The sequence below is a fragment of the Leptodactylus fuscus genome, chromosome 5 (genome assembly GCF_031893055.1).
Source record: "Leptodactylus fuscus isolate aLepFus1 chromosome 5, aLepFus1.hap2, whole genome shotgun sequence".
In the NCBI taxonomy this organism is placed as follows: Eukaryota; Metazoa; Chordata; class Amphibia; order Anura; family Leptodactylidae; genus Leptodactylus; species Leptodactylus fuscus.
In genome coordinates, this window is record NC_134269.1 from 63,559,042 (window position 1) to 63,585,380 (window position 26,339).

Sequence of the window (26,339 nt, forward strand, 5' to 3'; positions counted from 1 at the left end):
AGCCATGACCATTGTATGACCTGGATCAATATTCATGGCACCATGTATCCATTTAGACACTCCGAATTGTAGTGAACTAATAGACTTCAAATATTTTAAGCATTTTTATTGATATTGGTACAGATCAGACATTGGCTTCCTTGGCTGTGTATAAGTTGTAAGTACATTTCCAGAACTAGGTTCATTAAATAGAAAAAAAAATGAATTCCTTCCTATTTCAGAGTAAATACATAGGATGAAAAAGACAAGTATGATTAGACTCCCAAATATTCCAATCTCGAAGACTGAGCGTTCTGTATGTTTTACTCTGGCAGCATGTCTGAACTAAAATGGCTTCATTTATAGTGAAGGATCTGTATTTACGCTTAGTCTCAAATTAATGCAGGAAGGGAAGTGTTGGAATGCCAGTATTGCAATGGAAAGACCAATGACTGAATGAATAGAGAGAATGTCTGTGGAAAGGGGAGAACGGAGCAGCTTCAGCAAAAAGAACGGTTTCAGATTAACCCTTCACACCCCCATCTTTAAAAACAACATCAGGGTCACTTTAATCCCATCTATGCTAATTATTCCCATTGTTTTGTCCCTTTATAGAAAAGAAAGGATAGAAATTCCCGCGGTGCTGAATCTGACACCTTAGTGTTCATTGTTTTATAGGATAAAAAGTGCAGCACGCTGTATTATTTTGTAAGGTCTTTAAACATAATCTGAAACATGGTCTCCAATGCAGATTTCGGATATATGTGTACATTAATGCTTTCATGAATGTTTAGGAAAACCATATTTCAAGGAAATTATTAATTCTCTATTTTGGTTGAGATCCAAAGTGTCAAATAAATCTTTGCTTTAGGGCCCGTCAATGTACTCTAAATCTGGAGCCTCAGATGTCCCCATGTTTTCTTGACCTCATAAGCTATGTTTATACGTTTGTTTGTTTTTTAAATGACAGTAAAAACGTTTTCATGTTATTGTTCTAAAATGACAGTGAAATCACACCAAAGCCTCACCTTCTGAACATAGTTTTTTATGTAGATTGTGAGCCACATATAGGGCTCACAATGTATTTTTTTTTCTTCTCCTATCAGTATGTTTTCGGAGTATAGGAGGAAATCCACGCAAACATGAGGAGAACATACACACTCCTTGCAGATGTTGTTCCTGGTGGGATTTCAACCCAGGACTCCAGTGCTGCAGTGCTAACCACTGAGCCACTGTGTTGCACCCCTTCTGGACATAGTTTGTGCTAGATGTTGAGTGTTTTTGGAATCATAATACAAACTTTATGTAATAAAAGCCAGAAGTCCATGCATGATGATATTGGGTGAGATAGTTTATATGGATTCTATGTACTTCATTCCTAGATCATATAACAAGTCTGGCTGAATGTGACCTCCAGTCCCCTGACTACATTACCTGTCCATTAACTCAGGGTTAAACATTGGTTGGTTAAAATATTCATCTACCCTGCTTCAGAATGGGGTAAGAAGGCAGATGGTTAGTGATGTCACCAAGAGTGTCTTCCTCCTCCAATCAAAAAAATACTCATGTTTCACTGAAGGGAATGTGTCAGGTGGATTTTCCATTGTAAACCAGTTCACCAGTTCCGGTAATAACCTTCCTTGTGGTGCCCGCCACTAAGCTTTCTGTAGCTGAAAAGCCAAGTTATAAACTTTTAAACTTTATATTGACAAATTTACCTTAACTAGTCGCGGGTGGATGAGAACAGCTTTATCTAGTCACGCAGTCACTGACTAATTCTCATCTTGTGTCTCACATCAGCTTGAGACACTACCAGTTAGCCTCACAGAGTGTGATTCCAAAAAACGTTGGATATGATCAGAGGCATCAGTCATATCAAAGAGCTGATAAGAGTTGATCGGCTCAACCTATCGCCAGGAATGGTAGTTCATCTAATATGTCTGGGGTGTCCTGAGTTTGCCCTGAGTCAAATATGCAAAGGAAAGGGTCAGAAAGAATAGCTGCTTGTGTAATGGGGCATTCAACTGACAGCTGTCCAAGGTATATCGTTTAATGAAGGTATGTGTTTCTTAATGTCCTAGTTTACAGTATTTAATTGGACATGTTGCCATCAAAAGACTGTTTGGAATATTAAAGGGGTTCTCCCATCTCAGTGTTTCAGCCAGGCTGTATGCAGTGTCTGCTTATCACTTAGTGTATTTCTCCTCCCTCAGGCTGAACAGGACAAACAACTCTTCTGCAGGTCAGATAATCTGCAAATTCTTGTACAAAACGGACTCAGTGTTTTCTGTGTGTTTACATAGACAGATAACAGACTTGGCTTTATCGGCAAAGTGCAATTATCTGAACGGATTGCCCTGCCGTCACTGAGTAAGTGACGTCACTTGTCCTATTTCCCTAATCTGTGGTTACAGCAACGCAGTGTAAACAATGGGAGGAATAAATTCACATAGCAGGCAAACAAAACAGAATTTATAAAGCAATATATTTAGAAAAAGGCTGCAGTTTACATAAGCTACCAGTATAGATAATATCCTTGAGAGGGGACAACCCCTTTAAGCCCCTCTAATTTATGAATACATTTTTCCACAGTTTTACATTCTATAATATTCAACATTTTTTACCTACTTGGAGCAGTAACTAAAATCATTAAATGCAAAAAATAGGATTGAAAAGTCCAAAGAATAGTGATATTCTCCTACTGGGTTCATTTATTTTATGACATTGAAGACCGGTCAGTTGAATAGAACAAGACATATGGTATAATCTTGGAAGAAGATACTGTTAAGAGAGATCCAAGAAAGAGAAAGTAAGATAAAAAAATGTTAGACTGAAGAACATACCAAACAGATACAACATGCGCTACGAGAACTGAGAACTATGTATGAGCCAGCGATTAAATAAGAGGGATATTGTAGTGAAAAGTTTCTATATAGTAGGCAACTCTAATTCTATTTTAACACTAATTCAAATTCTATACGTTTGTTCACATAGCAGAATCCTGCCTTCCATTGTTTTCTATGGAAGGCAGAGATCAATGCAGAGCACTAAAAAATTAAGCATCATGCTCGATCTGGCTGAGAATTCAACTGCAGAGTCCACAACACAAGGCCATCACCTGATTACAACCATTCATCGGAAGGAAAGCTGAAGTCCTGACCAGAGTGCCAGAAAACGAAGAAGAATTTGAGGTGGATGCCTCAAATTTCTCTTCATCTTCTGTTATGGTAATGGTAACACGCCCAATGAAATAAACGGGGACATTAAACTATACATGACTTCTTTTTACTGGACATATACCTTACACTAGGTTCATACCAGCAGTCGGGTTGCCGTTATTCGGGTCCGCTCAATCCACTTAAAAATTGGTTACCTGTGGAAACCTGCAGACTCCATAGGTTATTTTGGGGTCCGCCAGGTTTCCTTCTGGTTTCCGCATTAAAAATGAGGAGAGAAAAATCCTCCTTTCAGCATTTTTCAAGTGGATTCAAAGATAGAACAGAGACCAGGTGCAGGTGTGAACCTAGCCTTAGACAGCTGACAGTTGACTGCCCCCTTTCACATATACCCTAAGACATTGCATTGTATTCTTCAGCAATTACGTTTTTTGATATATCCTTAGGATAGACCATAAAAACCTGGTGTGAGTTATATCTGAAATCTAAGGATAAGTTCACACAGAGATTTTGGGGCTGGATTTTGAGGCCATATTCGCCTCAAAATCCTGCCCCAAAAAACGGCTCCAATTGAAATCAATGGGAGCCGCTCGGGAGTTTTTTCCGGGAGCCTGCTTGATTCAGCTCCCTGAAAAAGAAGTGCGGTGCTCATTCTTCAGGCCGTTTCGCCTCACGATTCGGCCTGAAGACACACCCTCCTCCGGACTAGGCCCATTCATTGGGCCTAATCCGGAGCGGAGTGCACGGCTGGATGCCATTGCAGTGCACTGGCTTTCAGTCGCAGCTACCCGTCTTTTGGACCAGAACCTGAGGCTGCCTCCGCTTCAGGTTCCAGTCCAAAAACCCACATCTGAACTTACCCTAAGCCAGTCTCACCGGTGTAGGGGGCAATTCTGGTGCACAGCCCCAAGTGTCTTAATTATATAGGCGTAGTTGGCGCCTATAATGTTAGGATGTCTTTAAAAACAATAACAATGAAGATTAAGGCTGGTAGATATTTATGCTTATTGTTATGGCAGTTTATAGACTTTCTTGATAAAACAATATCTGCATAGTTCTACAAAATGACATTTCCTTGCGGCCCTACAAAGCCTATCTAGGTGTTTGGAAGCTGCCAACTCCCCCACCAAGCCAGATGTTCTGTACAAAAACGGACACTGATTCAGCAATGAGGTGAAACTTCTTTGATAGCTCCTTTTATCTCTATGCATCAGATATGATATGACTTGCAGATGATGTAGATTATATTATATACAGTATGTTACGATGAGATGAATGTAATCATTGCTTTATAGGCCTAAAGAAATACATTTACTACAGATAAGAATATAAAGCAGATTTTGTTTGCCTCTGACTGTGTATAATATTTTTGAAGTGACTCTCACAGTGTACCTGCCTAGCGCATGGCATGGCGAGAAGAACACTTTCCTATTTTCATCCAAAAATATGAGATATTACGAAATTAGCTGCAAGTGCCCATAAAGAGCCATTATCTTTGATGGAATTTGATGTTGTTTGTTCAGTTCATTTTACAATGTGTACCGTACATTAGTAAAGTCACACTAAACTAGCGGCTTTCATAAGCCATAGCTAAACCTTATTGGGATGTCTGATGATTAAATATTACATTATCCTCATAAACAATTTTCTATCTGAATATTTTTTTCAATACCGTAGTGTTAAGATACTTGTGTAACATACTTGTTATTGCGTCCCATAGTGTTTTGTCTTTCTTCTCAGAATGTCCTTTGTCCAATGCTGCCGGTGAGAAGAAAACTGCCAAATATACTATGCAGCAGGTCCTTAGGTCTGAACTGTAAATCACATGGTGGCCGTCACATGTACATTCAGCTCCTTAAGATACAGATATATAGCAGTAACCAGAATGGAGTCACTGAGTATTTTATTACTTAAGATGTTCTTATTCTCCCTTCTTTAATAATAGTATGCTGCAAAATATTTCATATACTCAAGTATGACCCTCTAAGTCTCTATGCTGTGATGTCTTAAAGGGATTCTACAATTAAAACACATTTTTTTCTCGTTGACACATAGGAATAGCCTTAAGAAAGGCTATTCTTCTCCTACCTTTAGATATCTTCTCTGCACCGCCGTTCGGTATAAATCCTGGTTTTCATCTGTATGCAAATGAGTGCATACCAACAAAAACCGGGATTTATACCGAATGGCGGCACAGAGAAGATATCTAAAGGTAGGAGAAGAATAGCCTTTCTTAAAGTTATTCCTACGTGTTAGCGAGAAAATATTCGATTTTAATGGTAGAATCCCTTTAAAACAGAGACCGCAATCTTTAGTCCATTAACTAATATTATTTTTTAAAATTTATTAAACATTAAGTGTCTGTCATCTTTATGAGATTAATACCATATGAAGTCCAATATCTGACAAGATCAATGAATGTAAATAAACGTTGGTTCTCAGTACATGAGTTATACTGTGTTATAAATTAATCTAAAAATCAGCATTTATCCTTGTGCCATAATTTAGTGTATGATGTAATGCCCTCTCTATCCTAGCCCTTATATTATAAGAAGTGTGTTCTACATTTCATTCAATTGTTATATGGTAAACTACATATATATATATATATATATATATATATATATATATATATATATATATATATATTTTTTTTTTTTTTTTTTTTTTTTTTTTTTTTTTTTTTTTGAGAATCTTGTTAGATTTAAGCATTCCGTACACATTAGATAAGACAGCCACATGGGGATCACATAGGGATTTTTGGACCGGATTTTGACACGGAGGTCGCCTCAGAATCCGCTCAAAAAACAGCAAGCCACGACTGGATAAGAGTCCACTCTGTATTAGGCCCAAATGATAGAGCCTAGTCAGAAGGAAGGTGTCGCACCACAAACACTGCGGCAGATTCTGACATGGAATCCGCTGCAAGAAAGAGCAGGTCGCTTCTTTTTTCCGCAAACGGCACAAAACCGCTAGTGGAAAAAAGAAGTCAACAGCTCCCATTGCAATCAATGGGAGCGTTTTGTTTTTTTTAAACCAGATTCTGAGGCAGATTCTACATCAAAATTTGGTCCAAAAATCCCCATGTGAACCCAACCTTAGCTATAGAAAGGACTATTCCACCATAGAAGGTCTTGGGATAAAGAAGGGTGGTACATATTGGATTCTAACATGTCCAGGGCTTTGTTATGCCATTGACACAATCATTTGGCAGCATCCTATTGCCTTCTTTCTATTAAAATAAATGTGTATATTCAGCTGAACATAGCATGCATGTTCACGTGTGGCAGATCTAGCTGCCTTCCAGCTTACTAGCCACCCTTACACAAATATATTTAGTGGTACAGTTGTGAGGACACTCTTTGTATCAGGACCATTTAAGACATATGTAATATGGACGTCTCTAAAAATCCCATCCCACTATAGAACTCTGTGTTGGTCTAAGTTCAGCTCAGCAGCCCTATTCAGAGACTGGGTGTTGCCACTAACATGGATCCACACAGATCTAAAATAGAACTACATGCCTATACTAGTGCTATTGCTATTCATCCATCTTGTTAGAAATGTCTTAAAAAATCTGTGTTTATTGTAATTTTAATAAATTTTATACAATTCAACGATGCAGGAACACATAATAAATTCTGATACACATATCATCACAGTGAAAAGGTTCTTTCTCCACTTATCAGGTTCATTTCCTCCTCTCCCAAAATGTTACCTTATCATTGCCTATGATACTCATAGAATGTTATATATTCATATCAATGCTGGTCAGTACTTGTCTATAATATGCTCCATGCTGCTTCTCCCTATGGTCACACACAATTTACCATATTCTGAAAAGTGACCTCAAAGGTCCGATAGTTTACGTTTCCTAGTGATCTGGTAAAATGTGAAATCATGAATTGTGATTATTATATGTTTATGGGATATGCCTGTATTATTCTCCTAGTCTAACACCACAGTCCTATGGCAAATTGTAACCTTACATATCACAGTAGTCTGGAAATGTTGAGGCAAAAGACTGCAGTAGAAGGGAAAAACTAATAGATGACCAGTCTTTGATTTCTGTGGGACGGACAGTAAAAAACGTAACTTCAGAAAATATCTGTACTTTTAACATGGTTATTTATTAAAATAATAGTCAATGAGCCAACAATTTATGTAACTTGACAATGATGCTGAATTATTAGAATATGTGAATTTAGATAAGAATTTGCTAATATTGGTAGGTACGTGAACTGAAGCTCACTATTGCCAAATGAATTTAAAGGGATTTTCTCGCCATTGGAAAGTACCGTATTTTTCGGACTATAAGACGCACTTTTTTTCCCCAAAATTTTTGGGGAAAAGAAGGGTGCGTCTTATAGTCTGAAGGTGGCGCCTGGCATCCGCTGTAATAGAGAGGCGGAAGCCGGCAAGTGATAGACGCCATTACAGGTGCCGGGGCCTGAGACATCGCTGCGCTCCTCTGCCCTGCAGGGCAGGGCTTCATGCAGGGCAGAGGATCGTAGTACAGCGGATGCCGGGTCAGTATCCGTGGCCTCTTCTCCCCCGGGGCCGGTCCCCACCGGCCCCGTACATGTAGAGTTGCAGGCCGGCTCCTGCGCGGCGATATCGCAGGAGCCGACCTGTTCGGGTGACAGCCGGGAGCCTAATGAGGCTCCCCGGCCTGTCACGGCTATATTAGTATTGCGGCTGGTCTCTATGACCAGCCGTAATACTAATAGACAGAATGTCCCATAGACGGCAATACAGTTGTATTGCCGTCTATGGGACTTGCGATCAAGTGACCGCAGGCTCAAGCCCCGGGGGGGGAAGAAAATAGTAAAAAAAAAAAAAAAGCTTTAAAAATATGAAATAAATAAAAGTTCTAAATCACCTCCTGTTTTTTTTTCAATACAAGGTGATCTAAGCAATAGATATCCCCCAAAATGGTATAACTAAAAATTACAGCTGGCCCCGCAAAAAAAACGCTCTATGCGTCCCCGTACAGCTGCAGGGTCACCTGTCAATGTGGCCTTGCAGCTGTTGCAAAACTACAACTCCCATATATTAAATATTTTACCAGTTTTTGCTTCAAAATTTTTTTCCCTATTTTCCTCCTCTAAAACCTAGGTGCGTCTTATAGTCCAGTGCGTCTTATAGTCCGAAAAATACGGTATACCTAAAAGGGCTTAGAATGGGGATCTTAACTTTAAAAAAAAACCTCTCATCAATTCATTGATACCACAAAGCTACAATTCAGACTCTGCCCAGGCCCCTATCATTCTTTAATTCCTGGTGTCTGTTGACACCAGTGATTGGCTGCATGGGCAATTCCAAGTATTTTGTGTGTGATTTGGATCACAGGACGTATAAACCAGCTGAAGCCTAAGTAGTGTCTGAACTGGAGCAACAGGAAATCAAGGAGGGGTACAGAGATACTAGACAAGTGGGCAGTAACACTATGACTTTCTGGGAGTGGGGCCTCTGTGTGCTACTGCCCACTTAGATAATATACCCTAATTCACATCAACACCAAATGGGCTTATATCCTTGGTATGGATGAATGATTTGGATAAACAAAACACCAAAATTGTCAGGGTGACAGCACCTATCAGATGATGCTTGATGAGATCTTTTCGACTTAGTGGCAAGTCCTTATTAAGTTATCATATATATTTCAATCTGTAATTTAGTTCTGACATGGAATACGTAGAGTTGTATCCTATAATGGCTAGACACAGGTTACTACATGACAGGTTACTACATTACAGGTTACTACACCATGTATATTTCAAATAAAAGAAAAGACAATGTTATTGTTGTAGACCATCTGGATTTGCTTCTTATCAAGGGAACTGAGTTTGATGGGAAGCAGAGCTGTGTGTTCACATCCTGTATTCTGTATAGAAATGATTGAACTCCCATGTGTCATGGCTTCTGAACCATAATGTGAAATGTTATACTAACTTCCTACTACCTAATGGCAGCATAATACTTCCTGATACATCCTTTCCGCCTTCCTGCCCGTCACTTCTCTGATGATGACCTCTAGGTGTCTTTTTCTCATCTAAGGTTTTCTTTCAGATGCGTTTATATAAATGTAACCTCTATTACAAGGATCATTTGTCTTTTGGTGGTAGTACAGCACCCACATAGAGCAAAAGGAATCTAAAATATAATGCGTGTGAGGTACATGTATATCTATGTGTGTAATAAATAATTTGTAATAAAATACATAAACCAATATCTAATATACAGCTACAACAAGAGATGCAGAGATATGATCTATGGAGTAGGTATTAGTTCCACAATACATGGTACTGTATAGTTAATTGGTTTCTATACTTCAAAGCAGAAGCAAAGAAAACAAGAAAAGGTCAATTAAACATCAAGTTAATTATCTAGTATTGCAAAGCTACAAGATGATAAGGCAAAGCATTGCTCCTGCCAGGATATTGTGAGTAGGTGCAACTAGTGCTCTATTTATGTAGAGAGAAAAAAGATAGAATAAAGTATCTACAATATATAAAAGAAAATCACCGGATATTTGTCAAAATTTCTTGTGTGGATGTGTCTCTGGTTGCACAGATAATAAAGTTCTATACATTTATAATGATTTTCTCCTAGGCTGTACCTGTAGGCTGGAAGCTCTAAAAGTAGGTGTTTGCATTGATACATCAAAGGGTGTCTGTGAAAGGCCACGTGAAAATGGCTAAATTTATTATATAGTTATATACCTAATGGGTTATCTTCTTTATGACATGGATCTGTGCCCTATGTGAATGGAGTGGTGGTTCGCATAAGTGGACACTGCTGCATTCACTTCTATGGGTTGGTGGGAAACCATCCTGGAAGTTCCATAGAAATGAATGGACACTTAGAGGCACTTGCAGACCCCATTCTCCTGATCAGTAAGTGTAACAGTGGTCAGATCCCTACCCATCAGTGTCTATAGAGGGAAAACCCCTTTAAAACTAGACAAACTGTGAGATTTGAAAGTCTACTAATGTAACTTAGTAGGTTCTTTGACACGGAATCATGACAGGTACATTAGGGAAGGTGTAAAATTGGTGAAAGCCCAATGGAATTATTGAAATGGGCTCACTAACTGGACAAGCTGTTTAAAAAAATGTAACATTTTTGCGTAAAATAAAAAATAGTTAAAATCTAAGAAACAAATACTATAAAGCAAATCAATGCAAAAATATTAGTCTACATGCAGAAATATATGCATCTACAGGTTCATATTGACACTGGCACTTATGGCACATGGATGATATACGGTACCCAATATTTTCCTGTGAGCCCTAGCCACAGAGAGAAGGGGTGATATTGAATAATGGGTCAATGTGCTAGCTGGCAAAGTACATGTTTGTGGACATGGAGTGTACTTCTTGTTATGCTCCCTTTATAGCAATTGATGAGAATAATCCCGCCGATATGATATTGATAACTTATCCTGAGGATCATTTGCCTGGAAAAACTCCTTTAGGCTAAGGCCCCTCGGGATGATTTTCCCGCAGCGCTTTAAACAGAAAGTTCACGGAGTTTTACTTCATGGACTTTCTGTTACCATTATATGCTCATGAAGCAAGAAAAGAGAATGCAAACCTCCTATTTGTACTAATTTGTACATAACAAATTTGTTATCATCTTGTTAGACACACGTCTTCCCACTAAGCCCTGTCAATTGTTCGTGTCATTGTTTAAATGTGGTAAGAGCAATGAAAGTTAACCTAAGTTATAATTCTATAATTTGCAAATTTGTAAGGCCACAAAACAAGCACAAATCAAATAAGAAATCCCCTCCCCCCTTGATCGTCATATCTACAGTAAAATGATACAGTCACCGTTCTTGTAAGAATTATATTCATTTACTCCATAGAATCTTTTAGAGCTTCTTGTATTGTGGAAAAAAAAATCTAGCTATTTACAAGCGCAAGACTACAAATATATTCTATTATTGAGAGATGTTCTACTAAAAATAAACAGAAAAGTGCAATTGCAAGAGCTTAGTGGTAATCATTGATTTACCCAACATTGCCACATCTCGCCCTGAGTGAATTTCAAAAGACCGCATTGTTTGAGGCAGCCAGCTAAACTTATTCTGGCACACAGGATGCCAAGATCAAATGCACACAGGGCTTCTCTTTCAGAGACTTGCTTTGGAACACACGGAGCACAATTTTCTTTGCTCTACAGCTGCAAAAATATCATATTCATTTTCTTTACACTTATTTTCTTATAAAAGTTTCTACTTGATGTTCGATGAAATAAATCAGTTTTATAGGCTTTCTAGATTTTGATTGTAGGGTCAGAAGGCAGAAATATATTGTCCTGCGAATATGACATCATATGGGTCAAAAATGTCAGATTGAGAAATGAGCCCTTTTTATTCCACTCAGAACATAAAGTATCAGGTAAATGTAGTTTACTATCAATATATATATACTATATAAATATATATCATAAATCCCTATCAGTATGTCTGTGGAGTATGGGCGGAAACCCACACAAACACGGGGAGAATATACAAACTCCATGCAGATGTTGTCCTTGGTTGGATTCGAACCCAGAACTCCAGCGCTAACCACTGAGTAATCGTAGTTCACTATCAATCTTGTTCCTATACTCTTATGTTATGTTCACAGGGGTCAACATAGCTGAAGATGGCCATGTACTTACAATAGCTCTTTCTTGAACTCTTTAACCCTTTAATAAACATTTGTCTGAGCATGCATGTGTGCCAAATGGAAAGCGGCAAGGGAAGGTCTTCCGGACACCTTCGGCTTACATCCTCCCAGAACAATAGAATTGGGTATTAAAATTCAACATGCCCAATCTTTATTTGCTGAGAACAGAGAGGCTCCCATACACATCACTGATGTCAGCAGGTTTGGCTAACATTAGACTAAGGGCGGGTTCACACCTGCTCCCGGTCTCTGCTTTGTGGGTTTCCGTCTTCTATCCGAGAAATTTGACAGAAGACGGAAACTCTGCAGTCAGTGTCTGTCCGTGAGCATCTTGTGCCTCTCCGTGGCGAAACCGTTTTTTTAACCGGACACAAAGTTCTGCATGTCCGACTTTTCATCCAGTTAAAAAAAAAAAAAACTGTTTCAGAGAGGCACAAAATGCCCACGGGTAGTCACTTTGCAAAACCCATTCAAGTGAATGGATTTGAAAACTGACTACCAGTTTCCGTCTCCTGTCCAGCTTCTCTGGCAGAGGCCGGGCGCAGGTGTGAACCCGCCCTTATGTGTATTAATTAAACATTGTTTAAAATAAAAGTAATTCAATTTTTTTTTTTAATTTTAAAGTTTTAAATGTCTTCTCTAATTATCTTAGTGGTGACGGTCTTTTAGTTTGATTGGTTGTCAATGGATACGACCAGGAATGTGGTACCTTTCTTTCTGGTCTTGTACTGGTCAGAACCCCAGCCATGATTGCCTTAATGTGGACAGGTTATCAGGCAGACCTTAGAAAGCTCTGGGATTCATGGTTGTATCATTAGCAACTGATCAAGACCAAAGGCTATCACCACTAAGATGGTTAGAGAAAATCTTTACAAATCTGCAAAATACTTAATTATTTATATTTGCAAAAATGTTTAACTTTTAATTGTGTGGAAATTTAAAATATTCATGGTAAAAATCATTTAACTTAACTGTACGACAGACACAGATTACATAAAATTGCTTGTAAAATAAAAGATGGCTTCTTCATTCAGCTCAAAAATATACAGTAGTTATGGAATCTGTCTAAAATAAAGACAGGTAACCAGAAAATCATAAATGCAGATTCTTCGCTAAACTGTCATCAGACCATCAGTTATACTATGCCCAACCCTTGGAATGGAATCTGGAATATGGACTCTGTCTAAAATAAAGACAGGTAACCAGAAAATTATAAATGCAGATTCTTCATCAGACCAACATTTATACTATGCCCAATTTGTTTGCTATAAACTGCTGCAGAAGCCTGGTCTGTATCCTGCAGAAGCCTGGCCTGTATCCTGCTGATGACTTTGTAGAGTTAGGGTGCATTCACACGGAGTAAACGCGCCGCGCAATGTGGCGCGTTTATGGCGCGCGTACGCCGCACCATAAAAAAACGCGGCGTACACGCGCCGTAAACACGCCACATTGCGCGGCGCGTTTACTCCGTATGAATGCACCCTAAGGTCGACCTTTAGTGTCCAGGTTTTTACGTCTTTTATAAGCTAAAATGCATTCACTTAAAATCTAGACAATAGTATGTAAAATGTGTACATGCACGATATTTTTGGTTAGTGACATTTTTTCCCCTAAAAGTAAAGGCTCATTCACATTTACGCCCGGTCTCCGTTCTGCAGGTTTCCGTTTCCTGCACAAAACAGAGGCAGGATACAGAAACCTGCAGGAGTCTTTCTCACCCATTCAATTGAATGGGTGAGAAAGCTGTCTGGCCGTGAGCGGCGGTGAGCGTTTTATGCTCTCCGCCGTGAAACCGAGTTTTTTAATCCAGACACAGAGTCGAACATGCAGTACTCTGTGTCCAGATTTTAAAAAAACGGTTTTGCGGCGGAGAGCATAAAACGCTTACCGGCGCTCACAGCCGGACCCGGTCTGTGCTTTCTGTCTTCTTGCATGCAGAGGATGGAAACCACAGAATGGAGTGACGAACGCAGGTGTGAACCTAGCGTAACATGTGATGGTATGGTGTTTATTGAGGCATTTCTTAAAATGACCAAAAAGACTCTTGTCTAAAATATCACAATCAAACTCCATTAGAAAGGGAAGAAAAAAACATGATAAAAACACTCACCTGGAGATATTTATACATTATACACACCTCGTTGGCAAGGCAAATCATAGCTGTCTATTTATCATCATCATTATTATTCATCAGGTGTTTTTAAGGAGGAATAACACAAAAGAACATTCTTAGAAAGATTCACCACATTTGTTATTTTATGAGGAAGGTAAAACTAAAACTGAGAAGAGAGTTGACATGTCATCCTGAAAAGACTTCTACTGGGCAAGTGTTTGCTGCCTCGTAGTTATGTCTGATTTGATTCTGTGGTCTTGTTTCTGTGTATTTCTTTAAAATTATAAGAATCTTCGGTGGAAAAAATTTAAAGAAATTGGATGTTTGAAGAAAATTGATATCGATGGGACAAACCCATGAGATTACTAATGGCTGAACGGCCTTGGAGTCAAAATGTCATGTGGACTGTCACCAGATATTTCACAGCTTTTGCAATCTTCTGGGTAGTTGTATACAGTTATGTAGACAGTCTATGTTCTTTCCACCAAAGTTAGACATCTATCTATCTATCTATCTATCTATCTATCTATCTATCTATCTATCTATCTATCTATCTATCTACAGTATCTATCTATCTATCTATCTATCTATCTACAGTATCTATCTATCTATCTATCTATCTATCTATCTATCTATCTATCTATCTATCTATCTATCTACAGTATCTATCTATCTATCTATCTATCTATCTATCTATCTATCTATCTATCTGTCTCCTATCTATCTATCTATCTATCTATCTATCTATCTATCTTAAGGTCGATTGTTGTCTGAATCTGTTGATCATCTAATATGTTTGGAACACTCCCATGGGGAATGGCAGATGTCAGTAGAGAGAAGGTTTGGGTGATTGGACTTTAATAATATGTGATCCTTTTATTCTAAGAATAGCTAAGCCACCTATCACTCGCTTATTAGCTCTGCCTATTAAAAATGGGCTTGGCCAGAGGTAAGTGGGCTTGGTGGGTCAGAAGAATAGCTGTTAGACAAAGCTTATCTAATGGGTATGGCAAGTCTTAGAGAGGACACAAGGCTGATTTATCATGGAGTGTTCCTTAAAGTGTACTGTATCATTTCACCTTTTATTTACTATTGTATTGGGAGATACTTGGTTAACATTTTTGTAATATACTTTATTATATTTATGTACTTTATTATTTTGCTTCCTGTAGAAAAAAGGCTCTAAAGTTGTCTCTTGTAATGTTAGAACTAAGCAATGCAGTGGAGGGTCTGCACTGTGCACACTGTGTATTGCTAGTATGTACAGATGCAGTAGTTGCAAAAAGGGGAAAAATGGGTAATTTTATGGGGGTTTTTTGGCTATAACTAAAATTTTGGTAGCATATGAAAACATAGATTTACCTTTCATATGACACCAAAACCACTGATGGTATAAAACTGGGAGCTACATCTATTTGAAGTAATATCCCCCTTTTGGCAGCTGCTATATCTGTACATAATGGCAATGCATAGTTTGTACAAGGTGAACTCTCCCTGATAATACTTTCTTAGAGCATTGCTAGGGATAACTTTAGAGCCACTGGTTTACTAAAATTTACATTTGCACTTTCACATTCACATTTTTTCACATTTCATTACACTCTTTCTAATAAGTGTACTCACTACAGAATACACAATATCTACTATACTGTACTTTACCATTCACAGATATTTTTTATTTGTTTATTTATATACCTAATTAGCTTATTAGTTTTGTGATCTCTGGTAAGACCAGAAGACCACGTGTCCAACATGTTGTAGTATTTCAGTTGCTTACCATTATTAAAAAAACTATAATCCTTGGATTTCCTATTCGTAAAATAACTTTTCAAACACACCTGTAAGGCTATGGTCACACTAGCATTATGTGACAAATCAGGGACTCCGTCCACTTTTCTGCCTAAAAAACGCAGAGATAAAACTCCTGCAAACAAGACTTTTCTCTCAGTCCTGCAAACCCGACTTTTCTCTTGGGTGATTTGGGGCGTAAACCCGCCAGAAACACCACAGACCCCATAGTCTATATTCAGAGGGTAACCGCTTTTTAAGCAAATAGGGTTTAATTTTTATGGGTCTCCAAGTGGACCTGAAGAACGGGAACCCAAACCCTAGAGATAACCTGGCACAAATGGGAACATCATTTTTACAGTACAGTAGCTACATATTCTTACCGTAATACAATATCCGGTCTTAAAGTATTCTTTTATCCACATATTCAAAGCCATCCATAAAACCCTACGAGAATGTCAGCTGGGTGATGTAAGACACGTACAGTTATTGTTGGCCTTTGTGGGTTATTATTAGGATTGCATAAACTGCCAATCTGTAAAATCTGGGATTGTAAAACCAGAAATGTATTGGTTTATTCTATACCCCAGTTTAATATCCAGAATCTGTCATTTTCATTCCACATCCTTATAAAATGTACTGTGATGGCTTATTGACAAATATGTATTCCAGAAATGGCGCCGTAATGCCTAAAGTAATGCGTCAGTCACATTATGAAGAATAAACAATTGTTTATAATGGTAATAAAAGAATCAGATAATTTTAGGATTGTAACCAAGCAAGAAGATTTATTACATGTTTTCAATGACGATTGCTTTTAACACAAGTTGACATTATCATACATATCAATGAATGATTTATCGAAATGAACTGCTGATTGGTTGCTATGGGATACTGCATACCCATTAGTTCTCCCAGAACTTCACATCTTCATCTTTTTGGATAACAACACTGCATGCTATCCCTATCTAGAATAGGATGGTCTTTATTAATTGCTTGGTTGTTTGTGGATTTTTATTGCATATTTATGATTTCTTTTATGGTTTTATTCATTTATAATTCTAAAAGTCTGATTTTCATGATGGGCAGATTACTTTGAAAAGAATCCAGCTGTTTTCTTCATTAATTGCATTTAATAAAGATTCTAAAAGCTTCCATTTTAGTTCTTAGAAATGGAAAAAGCTAAATTTAGGCCACATTTTCAGAAATTTAATCAAAGTCTGTTGCACGGGCCTGCTAGGGGGCATTAAAAATTGTCTGTTTGAATGCTAAATGTTATCACAGTTTTCTAGTTTTTTTTCTCAGTTAACTGCTAATAGGGTATTAGCCCTTCCTAAAGAGTACTGCAGGAATAGGAACATGTATGACTTGTTAAAGGGATTGTCTAGGCTTTTGATTTTGATGGTTACTGCAGCTCAGTTCTTATTCAAGTGAATGGGACACTACATAGTAGACGGAACCTTCTAGCTCAGTCCACTATATAATACTAGTATCAGCAGTTGACTGTTGTTGTTGGTAGTGGTGTTAGATGACCGAACCCTCATTAATCTGATATTGACGACCTATCTGCATAGGTCATCAATATCAAAATTCTGGTACTATATTGTAGAATCCAACGAATTCCACTGGACCAAAAGCCAGAGGGTGCACACCTTGCAGGTATAGAACTGGAACACGAGGTTGCAATTGAATACAATTTTATCTTTACCAATAAAATTGTATTTGACCTTAACATTGTGTTCTGGTTCTATACCCGCTAGGTGTGTGCCCTATGGCTTTTAATTTAGTAGAATTCGTTGGATTCTACAATATATTAGGGCAGGTTCACACCTGCACCTGGTCTCCGCTTTGCAGGTTTCCGTCAAGAAACTGGACAGGAGACGGAAACCGGCAGTCACTTTTCAAACCCATTCATTTGAATGGGTTTGCAAAGTGCCTGCCCGTGAGTGCCCGTGAGTGTCTTCTGGTCTCCGCGGAGAAACCAAGTTTTTTTTAACTGGACACAAAGTTGGACATGCAGGACTTTGTGTCTGGTTAAAAAAAAAACGTTGCACCGCGAAGACCAGAATTCGCTCACAGGTGCTCACGGACAGACACTGACTACCAGGTTTCCGTTTCCTGTCGGCAGAAGATGGAAACCCACAAAGTGGAGACCGGGTGTAGGTGTGAAACCGCCCTTACCTGCATTTAACGGCCTTGTCTGTTTTGATGACCATTCTCCAGACAGTGGTGACCCTGGCCTATGGCCTCTGCATATCATCTCATATCTTCCTAAAGGCGAAAAGTGGCAATCCCAACATTTAGAGGAAAATCTGGGGTTCCACTGTATATGGGGTTCCACTGTATGGAGTACTGTATATTCCCAGTGCATATAGAATGAAAAATTAGGCAAATCTGATTTCTGCAGAGCAAATTTATATTACTATGGGCTGTGCTGCCGGTAAACCATAAAAATACATGCAATCCATCCAATACTATGGATCATATGTCAACAATGCAGCCAGAAGTTCTCTTTCAAATGGCCCTGACATACTTGCCAATGAAATTGTAGGACACTTTAGCCCTGTCATCAACCCAGCCATGACCAACCCCTCTTTCTGGCACAGGAAAAACCCCAATCTGCCCATTTTAGGAGTAACTTTACCCAAACCCCATCCACTTTTCAGTTGGATTCTTGGTAACTATGCACTGAGGTACCAATGTTAAAGAGGCATTTCCATCTCATACATTTAACATTATTAGCAAATCCACAGGCTATACCATAAATATCTAAAAGATTTCGATCCCGCGTCTAGGACCCCCACCTGTCTACAGTATAGGACTATCGGTTAGATGGCTGCTGGATGTCAGACAGGTTATTGGTCAGGGGACACTAGTTATGAAGCTAGACATGGGTGCCAGAAGTGGGAGTTACTTATATTAAGCTTTTAAAGCATATCCTATTATTTGCTTATATTTATTTGCTTTTTATATGACTTAGTCCTTTTTTTACTTTACCAGGTAAACTATGACCACTTTATTATTAGTGTTCGTGTGTTTGCGTGTCATTGCTGCAGCAATATCAGAGGAGGTTTCTGGTGAGTCATTTTTTTCTATTTTATACATCAATAATAATATTACTTTTTCACATTTATATAAACATGTTTTTGAAGTGTTTGAATATATATGTGATAAAAATAACTGAATAAAACTACCAATTATTCCCCAAACCCGTTCTCAGGATGTTTGTGTGGATATTTTTATTACATAAACAAACGTCTACACACTTCGATGTGATCTATCCTTTCACGCCATTGAGCATGTTTCAGTTCCATTGCATCCTGTGGGGAGGCTTATACTAACAGGCAAAATACATCAACATTTTATTATGTACTTCAGTGACTGAGTCATCCATGGGCCCCTGCCCTCTTAGAAAACATTCTATATATTATAGCATATTAGAAGGTCATGTAGCAAAAGTTAAGTAAAATGTATTCTTGTTACCGGTAATAAAATATTATCAACAACTACACTGTGATATGTATATTGTATGATTTAATACGTTTTAAATTTTATTTCTTAAAACTCAATTTTCAGACCATGCTCACTCATTGAGTGTGAGTATACCAGCAGAAGCTCCACTGAACTATCAGCTAGGACATTCACTTACCATCCCCTGCTACTTCATCAATGCATTGGAACATGTGACTGTGGCCCCCTCAACAGCCCCCTTAACACCCAGGATCAAATGGAGCAGACATAACAAAGGACGAGAGACAGTCCTACTGGTAGCCACTGATGGTCAAATTCGTGTGAATGAAGCCTACAAAGGACGTATCTCATTGCCAAATTATCCTCTCATCCCTACTGATGTCAGTTTGGAAATTGCTAACCTGTTGTCCAGTGATTCAGGAATCTATCGTTGTGAAGTCATGCACGGAATCGAGGACAGTCAAGACACAGTACAGGTCAATGTGAAAGGTAAATTATTTTGAGTCCTACAACCTGTTATGTATACTTCCTTATGTGAACTCATAAGATAAAAATAATAATTAAGTGTAGCATAGTAAATAGATGAGTAATACAACTTAGTTAGCTAATAAGGTTTAATAAAGGTTGTATAAAGACTTTGGTCCACCATGTTCAACCTATATTCCAAAAATGTTGATCCAGAGGAAGATAAAAAACCTCAATATGGGCGGGTTCACACCTGCGCCCAGTCTCCGTTTTGTGGGTTTCTGTCTTCTGCCTGAGAAACTGGACAGGAGATGGAAACCTGGTAGTCAGTGTCCGCCTGTGAGCATCCATGAGCGTCTTCTGGTCTCAATTTTTATTTTAACCAGACACAAAGTCCTGCATTTCCGACTTTGTGTCCGGTTAAAAAAAAACGGTTTCGGCGCGGGGAGGCAGAAGACGCTCACGGGTACTCATGGGCGGACACTTTGCTAACCTATTCAAATGTATGGGTTTGAAAACTGACTGCCTGTTTCCGTCTCAAGTCCAGTTTCTCTGGCAGAAGACGGAAACCTGCAAAGCAGAGACCAGGTGCAGATGTGAACCCACCCTATGTCAGCCTCAGCTACGCCATATTTGGGGAATAATACCCTCACAATTCTAATTTTGGCATTTAGAATAAATCCCTGGATCAACCTCTTATTTCTGAAAAATTGATTTCCTATAATTTATAGTCAGACTAATAACCCTAAAACTTATATTTAGATTAATTATAACCATCAATTGTATTTTTATTAACCATCTAGCCCAGTGGCGTAACTAGGAATGGCGGGGCCCCGTGGTGAACTTTTGACATGGGGCCCCCCTCCCCAAACCGATGCCGAAGACCTCGACTGACCCCCTCCTCCGCACTCTATTATGTCCCTTAGTAAGCCCTGCACACAGTATTATGTCCATTAGTGGCCCCTGCACACAGTATTATCCCCAATAGTGTCCCCTGCACACACAGTATTAACCCCTATAGTGTCCAATGCACACAGTATTAACCCTTATAGTGTCCCCTGCACACAGTATTATCCCAATAGTGTCCCCTGCACACACAGTATTATCCCAATAGTGTCCCCTGCACACACAGTATTAACCCCTATAGTGTCCCCTGCACACACAGTATTAACCCCTATAGTGTCCCCTGCACACACAGTATTAACCCCTATAGTTTCCAATGCACACAGTATTATTCCCCATAGTGTCCCCTGCACACACAGTATTATCCCAATAGTGTCCCCTGCACACACAGTATTATCCCAATAGTGTCCCCTGCACACACAGTATTAACCCCTATAGTGTCCCCTGCACACACAGTATTATCCCCAATAGTGTCCCCTGCACACACAGTATTAACCCCTAGTGTCCAATGCACACAGTATTAACCCCTATAGTGTCCAATGCACACAGTATTAATCCCTATAGTGTCCAATGCACACAGTATTAACCCCTATAGTGTCCAATGCACACACAGTATTAACCCCTATAGTGTCCAATGCACACAGTATTATCCCCTATAGTGTCCCCTGCACACACAGTATTAACCCCTATAGTGTCCAATGCACACAGTATTATTAACCCCTATAGTGTCCAATGCACACACAGTATTAACCCCTATAGTGTCCCCTACACACAGTATTAACCCCTATAGTGTCCCCATATGTCCCACTGTGGACACCTATAAACATTTATTATACTCTGGGGTCTGAAAAGACCCCAGAGTATAATAATCGGAGACCCGGGGGATTAAAATCATTAAAAGAACAGAGACAGTTGCTTAACCGTTCCTGTCGGCTGCCGCTCTTGTCCAGTTTTAATGACGTCAGACGTCACATGACCCGGGAAGCTGGCCTGGGTCATGTGACGTCAGAGACGTCAGACACAAATGACGGAGGCCTGGCAGGATCGTGGAGAGGTAAGTAGCACTGTTTTTTATGTTAGCTTACCTCTCCGGTCCGCCGATCATTATACTCGGGGGTTTGCAAAGACCCCCGAGTATAATGATAGCCTCTGTGGGCCCCGTGGTGTCACTTGCCGATCCCGGCCCAGCCAGGATCGGCAAGTGAATAGGGCCCGTAACGGACTTAAAAAAAAAAAACCGCAGCGGTAGCGGCTGTCACCTGGCCCCCTAATGGCCCGGGCCCTGTGGCAGCTGCTACTGCTGCTACCACGGTAGTTACGCCCCTGATCTAGCCCTTTTTAAAGGCTAATGTAGTATCGGCCATCACTACCTCCTGGTGTGGGTCACTCCATAGTTTTACTACTCTAATCATACAGAAACCCTTCCCACATAGTTACCTAGACTGTATTTCCTCCATGCAAAAAGTATGTTTCCTGGTCCTTTGTACAATTTTTGAACAGAATAATTTATGTGCCAGTTCTCTCTATTGAAATGAGATAACATTTGTGGTAGTGGTTCAAAGGGGTTATCCAGCGTCCAAAATATGACTAGCAGTGCTAAATTCTTATTGTTCACTTGTGCACCCTTTTCTTGACTTTATTTTACTTGAGACTCCTTGTATCACTGTTATTTACATGCAGTGTGGACAAACTACATTTCCCATGATTCTCTGACCTGCTCTCACTCTCTGTGTACCATTTCCTTATATACTCTCCCGTGCAATGAAATCGCAGGTAATAAACCACTCTCACATCCGAGGTCATGTTTTGATGATGTTTCGTTTACAAGTTCACTCTCCCCCTTCCTTTTGAGCAGCAAATGAAACCTCACAGCAGCATGTGACCTCGAATGTTGGAGTGATTTATTACCTGTGATTTCATTGCAGAGAAGGGAGGGGCACACAGAGAGTGAGAGAAGGCAGATGAATCATGGGAAATGTAGTTTGTCCAAAGATTCACTGCATGTAAATAACAGTGATACAAGGAGTCGCAAGTAAAATAAAACCAAGAAAAGATGGCACAGGGGAACAGTGAGTATTTAGCACTGTTGTGGATGTATTTTCAGAACATTTTTGGAAGCTTGCTAAGTGTTACCCCCTCCCCCTACCAAAACCCACCGCCACCACCGTATGAACACTAGGAAACAGGATAGGTGGATAATATAGGGTTTATACACTCTATACACTATAAGATACTTTTCTAATATTTTCAGCATGTAATCTGCATTTTATTTAGGAAGTAATCTTCCCAGGTTTTAAAGCTTTGCATTTTAAGTGCTGTATCTCCATAAAGGTCATGCAAGGTTGTATGAATTTCATCTTCTATTCTGAATTCTAAGCAAGATATATTTAATGAAATGACTTACAAATTGATGTAAAGGATACTAAGCCCAGGTTCATAACTTAGTTATCTGTATCCAGAAAACACATTGCTTAATTATAGTGAAAAGTTTAATCCTATCCAACCTTTCTATCATTCAGAACAATTCTACTTTTACTTTATCTAGCCTTCTATTTTTATAATCATCAAAAATTATCCTCCTCTCATTAAAATTTGTTATATTATTTGACTTTAGTTTTTTAACAATATGTAAAAACTTTTTGTTTTTGTTTTTGCTATAGTCAGAATAGCCATTATCTGTTATAACAAGTGTTGTCCAATTAGTAATATATCTTTCTAGTTAGGGTTAAGCCGATTTTGAGATTTCAGGATTGATTTTAAAATCTGATTTCCAATCATTTTACAGCCGATCCCAATCGCGATTGTGATTGTGAAATTTGCTCGATCGGAATCTGATCTTTTCCGATCTCGATCACTCAACCCTAGTCAATACTTCTCTATGGGAAAAGTCACTTTTAGGGTTGAGCCGATCTTGAGATAACCTCCGACCTCGATCCCACTGGAAAAGATCGGGATCGGAATTCCGATCACCATCGTGAAATTTACGTGATCAGAATCCGATCTTTTCCGATCCCGATTGCTCAACCCTATTTCCAGTGGAATACAACAAAATTCTCCAAAATGAATTTTGTAACTTATGGTAAAATAGATTGGATTTGTTTATTAGAACTATGCCGTTTCTTCACAAGGACTTATTATTAATCTTCTAGCCAGAATAATGGATGTACAATGTACAATTAAATACGTACTCTCCATTGTTACCTCTCCGGTTTTACTAAATACTTACATTTACATGAAATAACAATTCTGGATCATATTTATTTTTTGAATACTCCGTTGTACTATTCCTTTCTTATTTCTCCTTTATATCTTGGAATAAACTGACAAATGGGTGTTTCCATCCATGTTTTCAATTGCTCATGTCACCATAGTTTAACACTCTTAGCACTGATTGGATAGTATCAGACTACATAGAGACATACCCCCAACTAGTAACACCTCCTTGTCAATTTATTGATCAATTTGTAGAAGTAGTAACACAGGAATAGAACAACAAAGAGTTATAAGGAAAGATGCTCCAGAACTGCTAAATCAGGGGAATGCAAGTATTTACTAAAATAGACATATCGGGGGGGGTGGCCGATCCTTTTTCATTTGTATGTTTTTTTTTTATTATTTATGTTTATTTTCATAAAATATATCATTGTATAGAAAAGTCTCCTTTTGTTAAGCTAATGATGTCCTGTACATCAAGATCTGGAAATCCATTGTAGATGAGGAATTGACTAACAGGATAGCCACAACTACAACATTTTATTGTATTGAAAAACAAAAAAAATCATATTTTTTTCACCTTTTCATCAATTCACTTCAGGGATCGTTTTCCACTATAGAGCCATCTCCACCAGATACACTTTGGACTTTGAAAATGCCAAAAAAGCTTGTATTCAGAACAGTGCCACCATTGCTACACCGGAACAACTCCATTCTGCATATGACGACGGATATCACCAGTGTGATGCTGGATGGCTTTCTGATCAGACTGTTCGGTACGGTCTTATATCTGAAACACACTTTTATTATGTGTTTTCTCTTCTGATTATCTCAGGACCTTTCCCTTCTTCTATTATTTCTTACATGTATCACTTGTTTTATAGGTTTTAATGTTTACTGTACATTTTCTGTGAAGATGGCTTCAGTGTTTTTAGTCTTATTTAAGGAGATATTTTTTTATATATGAAGTTCTGACTAACGAAATAGATAGTGTTTTTTTTACATCTTCTGTGTGTATTTATAGGGGTTGTAGAGTTTTAGACCAATATTAAGAGACCATAGTTATTCCTTGTTCAATGAAAAGATATACAATTTCCCAATACACTTTCTATATAAATTTCTCATAGTTTTTTTCAATCTGTGCTTACTCTCAGTGAATAAAAATCAGTCAATGGTCATGTGACATACAGTCCTATGAAAAAGTTTGGGCACCCCTATTAATCTTAATCATTTTTAGTTCTAAATATTTTGGTATTTGCAACAGCCATTTCAGTTTGATATATCTAATAACTGATGTACACAGTAATATTTCAGGATTGAAATGAGGTTTATTGTACTAACAGAAAATGCGCAATATGCATTAAACCAAAATTTGACTGGTGCAAAAGTATGGGCACCTCAACAGAAAAGTGACATTAATATTTAGTACATCCTCCTTTTGCAAAGATAACAGCCTCTAGTCGCTTCCTGTAGCTTTTAATCAGTTCCTGGATCCTGAATAAAGGTATTTTGGACAAACAATTCAAGTTCAGTTAAGTTAGATGGTCGCCGAGCATGGACAGCCCGCTTCAAATCATCCCACAGATGTTCAATGATATTCAGGTCTGGGGACTGGGATGGCCATTCCAGAACATTGTAATTGTTCCTCTGCATGAATGCCTGAGGATTTGGAGCGGTGTTTTGGATCATTGTCTTGCTGAAATATCCATCCCCGGCGTAACTTCAACTTCGTCACTGATTCTTGAACATTATTCTTAAGAATCTGCTGATACTGACTGGAATCCATGCGACTCTCAACTTTAACAAGATTCCCGATGCCGGCATTGGCCACACAGCCCCAAAGCATGATGGAACCTCCACCAAATTTTACAGTGGGTAGCATGTGTTTTTCTTGGAATGCTGTTTCTTTTTGGACGCCATGCATAACGCCTTTTTTTATAACCAAACAACTCAATTTTTGTTTCCAAAATGAAGCTGCCTTGTCCAAATGTGCTTTTTCATACCTCAGGCAACTCTATTTGTGGCGTACGTGCAGAAACGGCTTCTTTCTCATCACTCTCCCATACAGCTTCTATTTGTGCAAAGTGCGCTGTATAGTTGACCGATGCACAGTGACACCATCTGCAGCAAGATGATGCTGCAGCTCTTTGGAGGTGGTCTGTGGATTGTCCTTGACTGTTCTCACCATTCTTCTTCTCTGCCTTTCTGATATTTTTCTTGGCCTGCCACTTCTGGGCTTAACAAGAACTGTCCCTGTGGTCTTCCATTTCCTTACTATGTTCCTCACAGTGGAAACTGACAGGTTAAATCTCTGAGACAACGTTTTGTATCCTTCCCCTGAACAACTATGTTGAACAATCTTTGTTTTCAGATCATTTGAGAGCGGGCTGTCCATGTTCGGCGACCATCAAACTTAACTGAACTTGAATTGTTTTGTAGAAAGAAATGGTCCTAAATCCCTTCATCCAGGATCCAGGAACTGATTAAAAGCTACAGGAAGCGACTAGAGGCTGTTATCTTTGCAAAAGGAGGATGTACTAAATATTAATG

The 26,339-nt window shown here is 38.8% G+C and overlaps 1 protein-coding gene across 1 annotated transcript in view; it reads left to right on the plus strand.

Annotated features, from left to right (window-relative positions):
- Positions 1 to 26,339, plus strand: part of ACAN (aggrecan) — a 74,966-nt gene that overhangs the window by 13,128 nt on the left and 35,499 nt on the right. Inside the window, exons 2-4 of the mRNA XM_075273256.1 lie at positions 18,738 to 18,814; positions 19,314 to 19,697; positions 24,391 to 24,565. Coding sequence (XP_075129357.1) covers positions 18,745 to 18,814; positions 19,314 to 19,697; positions 24,391 to 24,565 — 629 coding nt within the window. The 5' untranslated portion in view covers positions 18,738 to 18,744. The remainder of the gene's footprint in view (positions 1 to 18,737; positions 18,815 to 19,313; positions 19,698 to 24,390; positions 24,566 to 26,339) is intronic.